Source organism: Corapipo altera, unplaced genomic scaffold (assembly GCF_003945725.1).
Source record: "Corapipo altera isolate COAL_440 unplaced genomic scaffold, ASM394572v1 47, whole genome shotgun sequence".
NCBI lineage: Eukaryota > Metazoa > Chordata > Aves > Passeriformes > Pipridae > Corapipo > Corapipo altera.
The window spans coordinates 6611659-6629536 of NW_020884897.1; the positions used below are offsets into that span (position 1 = coordinate 6611659).

General features: G+C 40.5%; 1 protein-coding gene across 3 annotated transcripts in view; it reads left to right on the plus strand.

Moving 5' to 3' along the window:
- Window positions 1-472: 472 nt before the first annotated feature.
- ESYT2 (extended synaptotagmin 2) overlaps window positions 473-17878 on the plus strand; it is a 78577-nt gene continuing 61171 nt past the window's right edge. For 2 of the 3 annotated variants that reach the window (XM_027648439.1, XM_027648440.1), the window contains exon 1: window positions 473-894. In XM_027648439.1, the coding sequence (XP_027504240.1) occupies window positions 544-894 (351 nt within the window). In that variant the 5' untranslated portion in view covers window positions 473-543. The remainder of the gene's footprint in view (window positions 895-17878) is intronic. The other variant, XM_027648441.1, reaches the window with a different exon arrangement.

Consider the following 17878-nt stretch of genomic DNA (forward strand, 5'->3'; position numbering starts at 1 on the left):
ACACACACACACACACACACACACACACACACACACACACACACACATACACACATACACACTCCTTGGCTCGCTGCTCCTGCTCCCGCCACCCAGCAGGAGCCCGTTTCCTCGCGCCCCCCTCTTCGCATTCCCGGAGGCCGCGCAGCCCCTGGGCGGAGGGGTCTGAGCCTGACCGGTGTCCCGCGAACCCGCGCTTCCCAGGGCAGGCCTGGAGGGAGGGATGAGCGGGCCGGGAGGGAGCCGCAGCCGCCCGGGGCGGGGGAGGCGGCGGGGCAGAGGCGTTCGTGCGGCGCCAATAGCGGCGGCCGGGGCCGGGCCGCCTCCTCCCGACGGCGGCGGCGGCGGCGGTCGGGGCCGGGCCGGCAGAGCCCGGAAGCGGCGGCGGGCGGTGCCGGAGCGCGGTGAGCGGGGCCGGGCGCGGGATGCGAGAAGGCGCCGCCGCCGCCCTGCCCCCTGCCCGCTGGCAGCCAGCGCCCCGGGAGGAGGAGGAGGAGCGGCGGGAGGAGCGGCACCAGCAGTAGGAGCCGCCGCTGCGGGAGCATGAGCGGGGCCGCCGCTAAGCAGCCCCCCGGCGCGGGGTCCGCCGCGGATCCCCCCGCGGAGAAAGCGGCTGCTGCGGACCCCGTGCAGGAGCCGCCGCCGCTGCTGAGCGTGGACGTGACGGGCTTGGTGTCGCAGTTCGCGAGGAGCTTCGTGCTGATCTTCCCCGTGTACATGCTGGGCTACCTGGGGCTGAGCTTCAGCTGGGTGCTCATCGCCCTGTGCGGGCTCTTCTGGATCCGCAGGCACCGCGGTGGCAAGAGCTCCCGCTTGGGCCGGGCGCTCGCCTTCCTGGAGGACGAGGAGGAGGCGGTGCGGCTCAGCGTCTCCTCCGCGGATCTGCCTGCGTGGGTGAGTGGCCAACACCCCTCGGCGCTGCCGGGAGCACCCGCCGGGCTGGGCCCTGCTCCCTCCCCGCGGCGGTGCCCCCTCCCCGGGCTGCGCCACAGGCCGGAGGCCGGAGCCCCAGAGCCGGCCTGGCGGGGAGGGAGGGAGCGAGGGGGTGAGGACATGGCATCTCCCGCGCCCCACGGCTGCTCGCCCCGGTTCGCCAGCCTCTCCCGAGACTCGGCGTCCAGCGGCGGGAGCGGGCGGGCAGTGTCCCTTCCCTCCCTCCTTCCCTCCGCCGGGGTGGCCTGTCCCTGTCCCCGCTCCGTCACCCCCGCGGCGCTGCCGGGCGGTGACAGCCCGAGCCTGCCACGGCCGGGGTTTCCCTCGCAGAAATAAACTTTACCGCAGGGTTTGCGTTTCTCTCCCCTCAAGTGCCAAGTGACGCGCACGGCTTGGCTGTGGCGAGGTCTCTGTACAGCGCTCGGATGTCGCGGCTCGGGCCGTTTCTTGCAAAGTTGAGATGAGAGGCAGAACTGGGTTCTTAACGCTGTCAGGGCTTTCAGTAAAGCGTTACCTAATGGGGAGTGACATAGAAATGAGGTGGTGTTTCTGAAAGGTTTCAGGGCTGTGACACGAGGACTGAGGTGCAGGGACTGCGATGGCTTTATTTGTGCATTGATGTGGTGGGGTTTTTAAAAGGCTTTCTCTGAATCTTCCTCTGAAAGTTTCAGGATTTATAATAAGTCTTCAGAACTACAGTTTTTTATTTTTTTTTTTAGTTGAAATCGGTCTTCAAAGTTGAACTCCTTTTTTTTGTGATTCTTCTTTTGGAGGATTAACAGTGTTTTGGGTAGGGCTGACAGCCACCCACCAGTGCCTATGAGCATCCAGGCCTCCGTATGCCCTGCACTGACCCTGGGATGTGCTGTGTGGAGCTTGCTGCTCTTATAGCTTCCTTAGCGAAACCGTGAGGGTTTCTGTCAATTCTTTCTATGCTTCGTTGAGTACTTTCTGCTCCTCAGCTGTAACCATCCACCTCTCTGCCAGGGACTGTTCTTCGCAGTGACTGTGCATCGGGCACTGTTGAGATGATAAAAATCCAGGTAGCTGTTTTCATGCTATCATATTGCAATACCTGATGTGACCTGTCCTACCTCTACTGAGGAAGTTATGGAATAGAATATAGTGGGTAGGTGTCATATGGGAGTGTTTTACTCCTGCTTGTCATATCTTTCACCAAAGTTTTATTGGAAGATCATGATAAAAATGAGGATAGTGTGCAAGAGAGACTAAACTGTTTTACCACTTGGAGATGTGCGTCTCAAACAATCTAGTTAAAAGCTCTTATGTTAGCTCTGTGTTGTCTTTGGTTTCCTTCCCTGTAATCACACAGCAATATCGTGGAAGTGTTCTGACTTGATGCATTTAAAATGAATTAGCTGTAGCTAGATTTGTTGTGGAGGGCTGTATATAGTAACTATCTGCTGGTAACTAAGCCATAAACATTCAAGCTTAGTGCTGTGCATAAGTTTTATTTTAAGGTGCAATTTGTTACCTTTGATAAAATTGCAATTAATTCCTCTGTTGAGTTGTCCAAATAACTAAACATTGAGAAAGGGGCCTCTTGACTGAAGGCAGAGGCAAAAAAAAATGATAGAGAGGAATGAGTGCTGGCTGCAAGCGCCTGCATACACTGTGGCATTATGAGGAAGCAGCTGATCAATATGCAGGGTTTCCCCAAAAGTGTGAACTTCTCACACACCAGGTGCAGAGATATTGTAAATCATTGTTTGTTGGTTTTGGGTATAGGGTGTTTTTTGTTATTTTTTCCTTCCTCTTTATTCATCTTTTTAAATTTTAAAGATCATGGTTCTTTTCTTTCTGCTGACACATATGCTATATTCTGGAAGTATCACGCTTCCAAATAAATGTAGCTTCCAGATTAAATGCAATCTGGAAAAGGAAGAGTTCTGAAAACTGAAGGCCCACTTAAATCAAAAGTAGTCTTCAATGTCTGCTGTCAGAGCCATTAAGGTTTATATGATTCTTTTTGCTGCTTTTTGCTGTAATATGTCTTGAAAAACTGCTGGTTTTCTTCCTTCTGCAATAGTGTGTTGTCTTGGAGATTCATGGATTTCATATTTCCAGTAAGAGCTAATGGATGGTATATGGAGCATTACATCTGTTTAATAGGTATCTACTTTATCCATCTTAATGCAAACTCCACACTGAAGTACGTTCCCTTGGTTTCTGGTCAGGGAAATAAACTTTAAATTACTTGAGTAGGACAGTGCTGTGTTTTAAATATTGGAAACTTATTTTACTCTTCTGAGACAGAAACTGAGATGTAGCAAACCATTTTTCAATAAAAGTTTGTGACATCTCAAACATTTATTTGACATGTGATATCTTTCTGAGTCCTTGATTGGAAAAGAGCTTTAGCTTCATGTGTGATTTCCTCCCCACCACACCTACCTTGGGATTGGCTGCTGCTTTAGTGGTTCATGTTAAGTACTCAGTAATACTGCATTGAGTTATTTATTTTTAAGAGAGTGATGATTTCAGGAGAATTTTTTTTTTTTTCTGCTGGCAATATGCTCAGTTGAAAGTGATACTGTTGTGCTATCACACTAGAGTTTGTAATGTTAATTATTAGTTTCCGAAATTAGATCTATTTCTTCCATAACCAGGTGGTTATACAGTAGGAATATTCTGTACTCTGCATGTAAAATGAATTAATTCAACACGAGTACAAGTTATGTATTTTAAAATGTCAACACTGAATTATCTAAAAAAAATGTACATGCAAAAAGATATTGCAATTACTGTCTTAAAAAATAAGATCTGTACTCATAGACTTGCTAACGTAGTTAAAACTCTGCTGTATGTTTGGAAGATGTCATGGATTATATGGGGTGGGAGGGAGCAGAGGTGGGTACTTTTCTAAATAATTTAAAACTAGGCAGCTGAACTTAAAACAAGAAAAAATTGGAGGTCAGAGTGGTCTCTGAATTTAAGACATGAAAAAATCTTTACCTGAAGACATTTCTCCTTTTCTTAGCAGCATTTTAACACACTAGATGCATTTTATACTGAAATGTATGTAATTTAGATGCAAACATATAAGAACAGTGGCAGTTTAAGTACTGCTGCTTACACAGTTGAAGATAGGAAACCAGGGCTTTAAATTTTTAAAGGCCAGGTATCATGTTGCTTTTTAAGACAGTAACGAAATTTCATAATCTAAGTGATATAGCAAATTTACTTTGTTCTTTCTCAGAACAACCAAAAAAGTTAAGCTAATTTTGCCATTTGAGGGGTTTTGGTTGCTTAATGTGACTTTTATCACGTGCCAACATATCATGTTTGACATGTTTTCGGGTTAGTGAAACTTTGACTCCTGTTTTCTTTAACATGCAGATAAAAAGCTGTGCTGAATTTGTTTTCTGCAGATTAAATGTAAATTTGGCCTGGTACCAGGAGCTGTATCTGTGTGCAGTCTGTCAGCAATCAGCAGGCGACCAAAATAGGAACAAATCTTAGTATTTTTAAAAAATTGATTCTGAAAACAGATTTAGACAATTTTCTTCATATCCCTAAGCATGTATTATACAGGAACTGAAATAGTGTACATGATTGTAGTAAAAGTACTGCCATATTAAAACATTCATTGCAAGTCTGCTGTGGCATTTTGGGCCCTACAGATTTGCTTAAGTTTCTGCTCTAGACTGGAGTGTTTTTAGTTTTTTCCCCCGCTTGTTTTTTTTCTTCTTCCACCTAAGAAAAAGGAAAAAGCCTGCCTAAACCTAAATAGGTGTCTGCTCATCTTTTTAACTTAACTGATATAGAGTCCTATTGTTAAGAAATTTGCTGAGTCTTCCTTCTTTTGGGAAGCTGTATGAAATTCTTGCAGACCGTGAGTATTGTGGGTTATCACTGAACTGCTGTCCCACCGCTGCCCCTCGAGGGAGGAGGTGATGTCAGCATGGACCCTTTTTACTTGATGCTGATATATAACTATATAATCAATACAATAATTATCACCCCATGTTTAGTTGAGTGTTTTTGTTTTGGTGATGCCAAGTAAAGTATGACTTCAGTGGTAGTTGGATGTTTCTTAGTTGAGTGTTGTGTTGAATATTGAACAAACTGCGAGTGTTTAAGGGATGGGAAACTATTCTGACTAAAAGCAGACTTCAGAAAGCATGTGTGAAGAAGGAAGTTGGGATTTATAACTGTAAAATTATTTGTATTTAGACTTGTGTTAGAATAAAATATGGATACATACTTTCCTCCCTCTCACCAAACCGCTCCATGAGCTTCCTGACAGATGCTCCAATTTTATGGTTAGAGCAACAAAAACTGTTTTTTATGGGCATTGGGAAGGCAGAGCCAGTGTTTGTGGAAGAAAAATGGTTAGTTGGCTCTAACTGTGGGATCACACCTGTACTGAGTGACATTGGCAGAGAGGGTTGAGGTGATTGTGCTCTTATGTGTATTTGATATGAAGATTTCTGAATGATTTAGAATCAAACTTACTAACTGGATCTTAGTTCAGGACAGGAATCTCCAAAGAATCCCTGCTGATGGACATTAAGTATGTACTCAGTAAACCTGATAAACAAGTGGACTTCTGTAATACAATGTGTGTTTTTATTTGCCATAGAACAAAAAGATGTTCCTCTTAACTTATAATTATACCTTTGGTTAACAATGCTATTGCTGTAGCTGTAGGAACTGTGGGTTGGGTTTTTGTACAGCATACTGAAATATGAAGACACTGAGGCATTGGGATTCATTCTTCTGATCCTTTCTCCAACCATTTGTTGAGCTTGTTAGATTGAATTTGCCAAGGGGTGATTTATAAGAAAAATTACTCCCAGGTACAGTTATTTAATGCCAAGCAGGATCTAATCAGTTTTGATGGGGAGCAGACGTGTGCTCTGGGCTGCCAGCCTGCATCTGGGAAGTATGAGGAGGTGTGAGTAAGAACAGAATAATAACTTGTGAGTGCTTAACAACCGAAGTCTGTGTCTTCCTTCTGCCTGATTATTTTCCATTTTACACTGCCTTCTGTTCTAGGTGATTCACAGTGTATGAATACGTACATGTGTGTATTGTGGGTGGTGTGTGTGTTTGTGGTTAGGTTTTGTTTTTAAAGGAAGAAGTTTAATTTGGTTCAGTGTTACTTACTGTAGTTAAGGTAAACTGGGTGACTTCCTAAGAGTATCCCATAGTTAGGAGACATGTGAGTGATGGCTCTGGGAATGGAGAACCAGAGGAAAAAAAGGCATGCTGGACAATGGATCATATCTCCCCATTTCTCAGAGTTTTCAAAATGAGTGTGTTAAAACTGTGCTGAGATGGTGGCTGTCCCATAACACCTTCTCTCACGTTGTACTGTGGTAAGAGCCACTATGTGACTCATATATAAAGATCCATTTCCAGAATATTTCTGGTCAAAAGCCACATGTTGAATTGATGCTTATGAACATGATATCAAACTACTAAGGAAAAATATGACACTGAAAGTATTATTATGCCTCTTGAACTGTTTGTAGGTGCCACAGGCCTTCTAAATATGTATGTACATATTCTAAATATGTATGTACAAACTATTGTTACATAAAAATTATTACTGAGTTTTGGGACTACTGCAAATGTGTTCTTTAAATGTGCAGATTTTCTGAATAACTGAGGAAGATGTGTACAAGTATTTTTAGGTTTCTGTTGTTGTTTTGGTTTTTTTGGGTTTTTTTTGGTACTTTTTAATTTTGCATTTTAGTTTGTTAGTGTTTTTTCCATACCTGAATTTTGCATATAAGGCCTGGCCCCAGTTTTACTGTATTTGAAAATGTGGAAGTCATAAAGATCTAGTCTGTAAAGACCGAATTTTTATGGAGGGGGAAAAAAAAAATCAGGGTTATTGTGAAAATATTTTCATTGTAGTTTAATGTAATGTAAGCCTGTTCTATAAATTTGAAGTGTTCAAAACAATTCTTTGGTGTCCTGTTCTTGTTCTTTAAAATGAAAAAAGAGGCAGCATTTTGTTTCTGGTAAGATAAAATTCTTTGACTTAAACTTCAATATAAACCAAATTATTTATCTCCCATTTATCAAATCATTCACTAGTTCTCTAGTTGCTAAAATTGCCTTCAGCATAACTTCTTTTGAGCTTAGCAACAATTTTATGCTGACCATATGCCTGTACTGAATCTGGGGTGTGGGTTTGTGGAAACTGTTTTTAAAACAATACCAAGTTTTAAAAGAATGTTAATTTTTAAATATCCTCTGTAGTGTGTGAAACTGGTTCATCAGAACCTTACAGTAGTACATCAGATTTTGAAAGCAGCAGTTAATGATTGTGAATTAACCTGTGCCATTGCTTTAGTATGTTTCAATATGTAGTTAAAAGGAAGTCAATAAAAGAATATAATTCTTCTGGGCGGATTACAGAAACAATAGATTTGGTAGGAGACATCACTAGTTTCGATACAGAGTTTCTTTGAGCTGCGGTGTCTTATCTTTCTCTTTGCTTTTCCTTATTCTTGGGCAATAAAAGTCCAATACTACCCTTTCCTAAGGAAGTTTAGAATGGACACCCCATCAGCAGCTTTGGAGCTTTTCTGTGGTCAGGCAGGGGCCAACTTCCAAGGTTTATGTAGCAGGGTTGAAAGGTCAGCAGAATTTCAAATGTAGTATGAGTAGAGCTGCTTTTGCATATTCAGGGTAAATACTGCACCACTTCAAAGAAGAAAGTTAAATTCTTATCTTTGGCTGGTGTTTGTGAACACCTAATGAAAATAAAGGATGTACAGAGCTGGAGTGTTCAACATAGAATTAAATGTGAACAAGAACAGTGGGGAAACAGGATTTTGATAAGAAGAGGGGAGAGCATTTTTATTTTAAACAACTGTTTGAATTCAGTACATTATGAAACTGAACTATTTAGAGAGGTCTGGCATTTTGTCATTTGTATAACTTTTGATTCATGCGGCACTTTGATATTTCTGGGTAAGTTTTGTTTCAGTTGAATGAGGAGAGAGTTCTGTGAATCTGGAAAGAAACTGTTGGATGAGAAATAAGAAGGAGGAATTAAATCAAGAATTTGCTGAAAGTGACCGTGTGTGAAATGGTAGAAGCCAGATGCCAGATTTATGTGTTTGACAGAGTTTGTAATTTGTCCAAGATGGCATGAACTGACCCAGGACCCCTCTTTGGTCCCATCTGCTGTGCACTACATGCTTTTCTCGTTTTGTAACAAAAAACAAGAAAGAATTGGACTACACTTGCGTTTCTTAGACAGTCTTAACAGCTTTTTTGAGGAGGCCTTGACTTCTCACTGAACAAGACTAAAGTTCTGGTGGGGGAAGTAGGAAAAGATGATAGCATAATTAATGATGTATGTGTATTTTTTTAAAAATAATCAACTTAATTTTTTTTTCTGGCACGTGCAACTTTCTCTGCGTTTTGATTTCTCAGAAGTTCCTTTTATTATGTTTTTAGTGTAGGTTTTGTGACTTTTCTTAGCTGCCAATAATGGATTGTCAGGCCTGGAAAGTGAGGTTGTACAGACTTGCCCCATCAGCTAGTGAAGTAACTGATAGTGGGTTTCTTCTACCTTGACTAGAATTAGTCCATATTTAACTTCCTTTATAAGGAATTCGCATTACAAAAGTGAGGTTCCAGAGTCCTGCATCCTTTCCTGGCTTTGGGGTATGTTTTAAACCAGCTAGCTGGCCTTGCTAAGTCTGTTCCACTTACCTCAGCTTTTCAAGATACTACTTGATCCTTTGTTCCTTGATATAGTCCTGTACATTCCCCATCTTAATGTCAGGGCTCAGCTGAGAAGCTGTGTCCCATCTCCTCTTGAATCCCATTGATATCGTGCCTGGGAGAGGGAGGAGAAGAGGTACTTCTCAGCCTTCTTGCACACTCATTTGATCCCAATACCCCAATCCCCAACCTACTTCTAGTTTTTTATTCCCAATAGCTTTTACCAACTTTGTGTACCAGTCTTTGTTAGATTGGTGGAGTTCTTTTTTTCTTTGCAGCTTAAAAACTGCGGCCCTTTTTTTCTTTTCTGTTTGGTTTGGTTTTGTTCCCTCTCTGTCCTTCCTGTGATATGGTTAAAAGTTAGAGGAGCAGTGAGAATTTTAAAGCTTTTCCTACTGATGGTTCTTTATTCCTGAGAATTTAAATTTTGTTTGTAGGCTTTCCTCTGCATTCATGTATTCTTGTTGCAGAGAGATTCAGGGGGTTAGTGAAGGGACTGATTCTGCAGTTTCAAAATGAAGTAAATGTGCAGTCCCGACAAAAAGGGTGTTCTGCATCCAGTTGCACTTTCCCAATACCCCCTTGTGCCAGCATTAGAATTTACTTGGCCAAGTAATTCTAAGTTTTCTGCCAAGTTTGGGGTTCAGCTGGATCAATCTCATGAGTTTACTGTGTGACCACACAAGTGCCAGTGCCTGCAAAAGGGAGGTGGTGGAAGCTGTGGTCAGGTTTAAACTGAGATGGAACAATGGGCTGCATAAAGAGGCCCTTCTTAGAAAGAGGTGGCAAATAATGGTGCTGAGGTGTCTTTGTGGGGAACCAAAGTATGAACTTGAGCTGTTTATAATGTAAAATTGCATATCTAACTTCTTTTATAGTGTTCCAACAGACCTGTTAACATATCTAATCATCAAGCATATAAATTCTCAGTGTTTTGATACAGCTTAAAAGTTGGCCCTGTTTTTAGTGTTGTTGGATTGGATGAGTTCCTTCCAACCTGCATTATTCTGTCATTTTTCTTTTTGTTTAAAGCCATCATTTAAATTAACTTTCAGTCTCCAGTTGTGGCTTACAAATGATAAGACATCTTTTCTGCATAGAATAGCATTATTTGCTTAAATGTTAAATGTACTAACAAAAAAAAAATGAAAAAAAAAAGGCTGTCTTTAGAGAGGTGTTTTATGGGAGACAGTGAGACTTCTTAAGTCATTCAGATGCCTCTCAACTAAATAGCTAATATTAAAATTCAGTGCAGAAAATTGCTAAAACACACAGTTTTTGAAATTAAGCTCGTGTTATATAAACAACCTTTGAAAGACAAGCATTCCCTTATAATGCCTCATTGCACAAAGTTTTGTCTGCTACACCCTGATACAACTATCCATTCTCCTTAGGAGCTGAAAATCTGAGACAAGACTAGTGGTTTTCAACTGGAGCAGTTTGGGATGATGTACCAAGAAGTTGTTACTATACTAGAAATACTAAACTAGTTTTACTTGGCTGAAAATAACTGTCATATGACAGACAAGCCTTGCATTGTCATTTGGCTGTCCTTATCATATAGCAGCATGGGGCGAGTTTACTTTAGTTCAGTTGCAGCACTTTCACCTGAGAGATTAATATTTGCAGTGCAAATTCCGTAACTTTTTACTTCTATCTGCCTGAAAACTTTAATTGAGAGAGTCTGGTACAGACTTTTGCATTATTGTTTTCATGACCTTTGTTTGCATTCCTTTAGTTAGATACTGGCTCACGTGAATTATCCAAACCGACTGGAATAGTCTCCTTTGGGAAAATTTTGAAAGATGCAGCACTAAATGTAAAATTAAATGTAGTAACTATCCATTGCCTTCTATTCTGTCACTACCAACCTTAGCAGGAAGGTGGGAAGAAAGCAAGTGAATGTGTCTTCCTGTTTCATTTTTAAAAGTAAACACAGGATACGTTGAAGCACGAAAGTGGCTGTAAAACCTTGATTGTTCCGATTTGAATTAATTATGCAGTGTTATGACCCACACTTCTGCTCTTAAAGTTTGTAAGGGATCTTTTTTTGAAATAGATTACTAAAAAAAATGGATTGTGGGGAGGAAAACATTGCAGGGAGAACTGAAAGGGAACTTCACAGCTCAGGAAGCTCCCAGTTGGCTTTGTAGTTAAGCACTATTATTGCTTCTTTGTACTACGTGGTTCTTTGTGCCTTATTGCAGATCTGCATAGCTTGATAGGACAAAAACTCTGCATCTGTGCTTTCTCAGGTGCTCTTCTTCACATGACATATTTTGCATATTCTGTAAACTAGTGAATAAGTTTACAACTTTATATTAAAATACTCAACAAGAACTCTTGCGGCATTTTTCTGCAGGGTATTAGAAGACATGCTCTGATCTCTGAGTTTTTGTGCAGGCTTATAGGGCAAACTCTCAGGACTTGTTGGTAGTTAGCATGTTTGAGCTGTCTGCATGTTTCAAGCAGACTGTTAATGTAATGAATGTATGATACCTCAAATGAGGAAATGTCTTAATTTGTTAATTTTTCATAGTGCAGTAAGCTTGCTGGTCCAGAATTTTGAAAACTTGTAATTTGTTTTGATGCAAGACTTCCTTCCTCCCCCAGGCTGTTGATTCATCTTGTTAATTGTTGAACTAGAATGCTAAATTCTCTTGTATGTGTGGCTAGGAACTTGTCTTAGTCTAGTAATAAATTTTATGCTGCAGACTAAATTTATATTTAAAAATGCGGTGTTCCTTACCCAATGACTTTCTCCTAAAATACTTGAACTAGAAAAAGAACACTTTTCCACCCACCCACCCTCTGCCAGTTAAATATCAAATGGCAGCCAGGAAATGATAAGAGAGTGTTTCATGGAGGGAATAAAATACCAGTGTTCAGTCATCTGACTTGTATGTGTTATAAGAATATTCAATGGTGATTGATAAGTTAGTGTAAATTACAGTAATTTCTTGTTCTCTATTTGTTCATGATAATCTGTATATTGGTTTATATTTTAGGGAAAATATTTGGGCTTTTGAAAATTTTTGTGTTTCTTTTTTCTCTTTTAGGATGTGTTACTTATAAGTACTGTATTGACATGAATGTACCTAAATTGTCCATGTTGACTTGATAAAATCACTTTTCTTACTTCTGTCGTGTTCACTTAAGTCTTTGTAATGGGAATTAATTTTCTACTAAATTTGGCTACGTATAAAACTTTTTAAAAAGTTGCATATAATATGTGCTTATTTTTTTTTCCAGATCTTGACACAGATGTCTGATAACAGAAAATATTTGCCAAAAGTTGTTTCTCGGTTCCTTTGTGTTTTGAAAGTTTGTAATTGTGGTTGAAGTTTCTTTCCCATATGGGCCCTATCTTTCATGAGGTCAAGTGAATAACCAAAATGTTACCTATCTGTTCACTTGTTACTTTGATTCACCAAAAAAGTCCTAATGAAGTTTGATCTTCTAAGCTCTTTAGAGGGATCATTACACACAGAGACATAGCAACAGCCTGAAAATAGAGCTAGTTTGGGAGTCACTTTACAAATGATTTTCTTATATGGGAATATAGACTTTCTTTTTCTATTTGAGAGATAAGGAACTACAGAAGTGTTCTTTTAAACAATACTTCAGGGTTTACTGATTTGTTTCCAGCACACACATTGGTTTACCTGCTTCCTTTTTACTGAACTTTCTCATTTTCCAGCACAGCTAGTAAGGAAGTCTGTTGTACTAGTAACACCATAACAATAAATCTAACAGAGCTTTCAATGGAAGTACAAGTGCACATACCTGAAATTAGGTATTTTTCCTTTTTTAAAATTTGTTTTGGTTTTTGGTTTTTATTTGTTGTTGTTTATTTTGTTTTGTTTTGTTTTGCTGGTGCTTAAATCTCTTGGGTTTGGGGAGAGGGTCTGCACAGTGTTGTTCTGGATATGATGCAGGAGTGGTAGACAATTGTAGTTAGCAGTTCTTGTTTGAGGCCTAACTGTTGAGGCCTAATGGACAATTTTTGATGATGTTCAAACATTTACCTAGGAAACAGGAATAGGAAAAGTTGATGGGATACTGGGAGACAGTCCGTATTGGCTCAGCTGGGAAACATCTAAACTTTAATCTTCACCTCAAGTGAGTTTGGTGTTTGGGGTGTAGAATATCTGGCAGATATTTTGTAAAACTTTTTTAGGGCGAGAAGTGGAGGTATTTGTGCTAAAGGTGTGTCACTAAAGTGAACTCCGCTGAAGGGATAGAAGTGATTGTAGATTTTACTTATGATTGCTTTAAAGTGTTTGTCCTTGACTGAAATAACATTGATTTGCATCTGTGTCCTCAGGGAGCAAGCTGATAAACTGTAGAGTATCATTTAAGCTTCAATTTGTTGTAAAGCAGTGGAAATGTATCCACTTGCCAGAGAGAGATTAGTTCATCAGTGTTCCTAAATTAACGCATTTTAAGCTCTGACAAATCACTTTGGAATTTCCTTTGCTATAAAGTTCTGATTCTTGATTCCCATGTAACACGCAAGCTTCTAGTTTAGTTGTAACCTGTAAAAACTTACAAGGTCATTCACTTTCTTGCTGCAGACTTGCAGTGCTTGGGGAAATGGTTTTTCTTTTTGTTAACCCCAGTCGTCTTGTGGGTTTTAATTTGTTCTAGTTTCCTTTTCCAGCAAAGTGATGAACCCCAGCTCTGCTTTCTGCTGCTGTGGTTGTTTGAATTGCCAGCCACATGGAAATAGCATTCCTGTCTGTCATATTCCAGTGGAGAAAGCAGTGTATAAGTAAAGTTGTTCCGTTAAGATCTCCTGCTGACTAAGTAAAATGGAAAAAACTCTGGTTTGGTGCGGTTCAGATTAGTCAACAACAAGGGATTTGAGATGTCACTGTTTTAAAAGAAAGTAACTATGTGACCTCAAGGCAATAAAAGAGAATGCTGAGGGATGAGACATTGAAATACATATCTCAAAGAACTTTTATTTTTTCCCAACATAGTTTACAAGTTAATTTTGATTGTGGTGGTTTGACTCTGACTGGATGCCAGGTGCCCACCAAACCTCTCTGTCAGCTGGACAGTTCTCCAACATGAGTCCTTCCCATGGGCTACAGTTCTTCACAAACTGCTCCAACGCGGGTCCCTTCCACAGCATCACAAGTCCTACCATTAAACCTGCTCCAGCATGGGCTTCTCTCTCCACAGGGCCACAGGTCCTGCCAGGACCCTGCTGCAGTGTAAGTTTCCCATGGGGTCACAGCCTCCTTTGGGCATCCATCTGCTCTAGTGTGGGGTCCTCCATGGGCTGTAGGGGAATCTCAGCTCTGGCAGCTGGAGCACCTCCTTCCACTCCTTCTTTGCTGACCTTGGTCAGAAGAAACAACTGCAGACTTGTTTCTCTCATGTATTCTTACTCTCCTCTTCTTTGGCCACAGTAACCTCTGTGCACTCTTTTTTTTGCCACTTCTTATGTTATCCCAGAGGCACTGCCACTGTCAGCGATGGGCTCTGCCTGGGCCAGCAGTGGGTCCCTCTTGGAGCTGCCTGGCATTGGCTCTGTCGGACACTCTTCTGGCAACTTCCCACAAAAGCCACCCCTGTAGCCTCCCTGCCACCAAAACCTTGCCATGCAAACCCAAAACAATCTTCATCTGTTTAGTTAAAATAGAAATCTTGCATTTATTTAGTGGATCAAGGGTTGGACTTATGATCTCAGAGGTCCCTTCCAACCCAGTTGATTCTATGATTTAGTTTGAAAATTTAATGCTAAGCTTGACTATTTTGTGTCCTAAAGATTTCTCAAACATGTTAAGCAGTCAGGGGTGTATCAGATGCAGTAAATCACATATGGCAACAGGAACGGTGGATTTGACTTCAACATGCCTTTGATGTTGAAAAGGAATAAAATGTTGGGGTTTTTTTCTTTTCAGAGGCTAGTTGTACATGGAAAAACCTTTATCAAATTCTTGAAAATACTTTTTCAACTGGAAAACTACAGTTGCAGATTAGCTGCTATTTATGCAGATCTCTGAAAATAACTGTGGCATTTTACTCAAGGGGTTGATTTCATTTTAACTGTCATCACTGCATTCTTCTAAACTCAAGTGATGTCTTTTGCAAGAAAGCTATTACATGTGATTAAGAGCTGCATACAGATCTTAGACTGCTGAAAATATCTGTTAGCTGTACAGGGCTGGGATTCAGGCCTAAAACAACACAGTCAACAGTAAAAGCTGTAAAAGAATCTATTGCCAATTAGCACACAATGAAGTTTGTTGTAGCAAACTGAAATTTAGATACTGAACTTGGGCACCTCGTTTCAGAGATGCAGGTCTCTCTCTGCCACCTGCCTTCGGTGAATGGGAAGGGGTGAGTGGAACTCTTTGCAGAAGGTCTCTTTTCTCTGTATGGTAAGAACCTACAGTAATGAGGTCATAACTTCACTGCTACTTTTTGCATGCTTCGATTTAGCAAGGAATAATTTGGGCCACAGCTGTTAGTTTTTAATTAATGTGTGTAGTAAATATTCTGTTGTAGAACTTCCAAAAAAATGATTAGCATCTGCTGTAAAATCTGCTGAGAGTTTGAGAGCTGACAGTGACTTAGCTGCACATATTACTCCCTGCATGAGCACAGGCATTAACTTCTCCTTCCAGAGAAATGCAGGCTAAGAGAGGCTCTGCTTAGGAGCAGTCAAATAAAGTGGCATTGCCATGGGCAAGATTTCTTGAAGCTAGATTGTAGGCAGCTGACTGACTATGTGGCTGCTGGCAGTTCACATGGTTGTCTTATAACTGATAGAAGTTTCTTTTCTCTCACATAATTAATATTCCATTTGGGTTTAGGCACTAGGTGTTTGGTCTCCACTTAGAGCTAGAACTTGCTGAACCTAAATTTAAACATATAGATCCAAATTCATTGGAGTTTGTCTTTTTGATCAGTGCAGGCATCTCCAGAGGACTGTATCTGATCATAAGAGAATTTTCAAAATGTCAGATATATCTGTCCAGAGATCCTTATTTCTCTTTATTGATGATAAAGCAGGTGTAGAGTGACTCACTTATTCTTGGACATGTTAAAGACAGAATTTTGAAAATTAGAGAAGAGTAATGCAGTAGTTGCAATTGCCTACTGATTAATAATATTTGAATCTTAAAAACTGGAAACCTTTGACATTCCTATTATGCAATACATACATACATACGTTAAGCCATAAGTAGGTAAAAAGGGTTGCTGAGATGTAAAAATAATCTTCCCATTGCCTTAAACTGTAGCCAGATCTAGTGAGTATGATCTGATTATCACAGTCCCAGCTATGGACTGTGCAAGTATCCAAAGTGGGACATTAAGTGCAGATTAAAATGCAGGAATTGTGAGCTTAAGTACCAGTAGGAAACAATCTATAAAGTTCTTAATGTTATGATTCAATTGTAGGTAGTATGTTTATAAAGTGACTGACTATTGCTGTCATTCATGAAAGTGGTATTGATTTATGATGGCTAGTTTGGATGCTGAATGGGGAAATGAAGGAATACAACATGTTTGTAATGGCTGAGCTAGGGGCAAACAATATTCAAGAGATCCCCAAATGCTTGAGTTATCTTCAACATTAATGACAATCAGTAATATGAGAGAAGAAGAGACAGTTCTGTGCTGCATTTATGAGAGGAATAATGTATCCAACTCTTCTTTCTTCACTCTTGCTACCTCTCTATCCTGTCTATCAAACACCCAACAATTCCAGTAGTCTAATGCTGGAACATTTTTTTTGTTCTTTAGGTCAGCAGCTGCACACTTGATTGGACATGGTGTCTGGAAGTGAGTTGATGGTGTTACTGAAAATCTTTGGTATATACTCAAGATAGTAGTTTGTCCACAGTCTGTGCTTCCACTGAAGGGCTGGCTTTGCAACTGCTTCTGTAAAAACTAGAGTATATTCTTTCAAAAAATATAGGAACTCCTCTCTAAACTTATGCAAATAAAATAAGTGAAATGACATTAGAAGCAGAGAAATTAAAATGGAGTATCATTTAAAACAGATACGGCCAAATGTTAAACTTCACAAAACACAGGGAAAGGCAGATTTAGTTTCCAGTGTTGTTTTAAAAAATAGCTTAGTTTAGAAAGGGATTTTGCAATTTTTATGATCACTTACTTTCTCTGGTTGTTACAAAGGAAGAGCTCTTTAACAGAGTCTCAAGAATGTTTTGATGCAGAGCATTGCAAGACAACTATTTCAAAAGACAGTATCAGTGGTTTGCAGTCACAACATGAGAGAAAGTGTCTGTGTCTGCAGGAAGCTGGAATCTTGGGGGATGTTTCCTGGAACCAGGGCCTGAAGGAATTTTGGTAGGGTGAAGAGGAGTATTGCAAGCTGACAGAACTTTTAATTTTTATTTAGTATTTTTGCATTTACTACCGACTTCTTAAAGGATGTCATCTTCTTGAAACCTGGTTGTTAATTTATTTATTTTTTAAAAAAGGGTAAAATGTTGATTTTAAACTCCAGATTTACTACATGTTAGCATTGTTTCTTTCCCCCTGACTTTGTTGGTTTGTAAAGACATACATGGAAGGACAAGTGACTGAACAAATGTTGCTGTGTACACAAGTCAAAGGATCAACAGGACTGTCAAATATCTAGGTGTGTTTTAGCTAAAATATTACTACATGTAGTAGTGTGTTGAAGAAAAGGTACTACCTGCCCTTGGGTGCTCATTTACTCATTTGCTTCAATTCCACTTCATCTTCCTCTTTCCTACGTGTGGACTTTAATATGCCTGGCAGACACTGTGATGTGTCTGGCAGACACTGTTCATCTGTTTGTGGATGATCATAAATCTTGTAGTGCTGTGAATGGTGTGTTTTGGTGTTGAATTCACTTTCTGATGAAAATTATGGTGCAGTTCTTGGGAGACACTGCAAGTGTGGGAGATGTGCAGCTTGCTGGCTGTTACTCTGTACAGATGCCGTGTGTGCCAGCCCAACAGCACATAGACACATGTTTTCCTCAGAGGATGCAGTTTCAGTAGTGTCCTTTCCTTCTGCAGGATTTGATTTAAGTACACTTACTCTGCTTTTTCTAAAATAGCTTCTTGGATAAGAGGTGCTAAGCTCAGTCATGGGACACATATTCCAGCTGGAAGATAGGCTGTCGAAACAGATCCGTGGTTTGTGTGAATACAAGAATTACAGGCTGTAGGAGCAGATTGAAAACATGCTTATAAAATCTTTTCAATACATA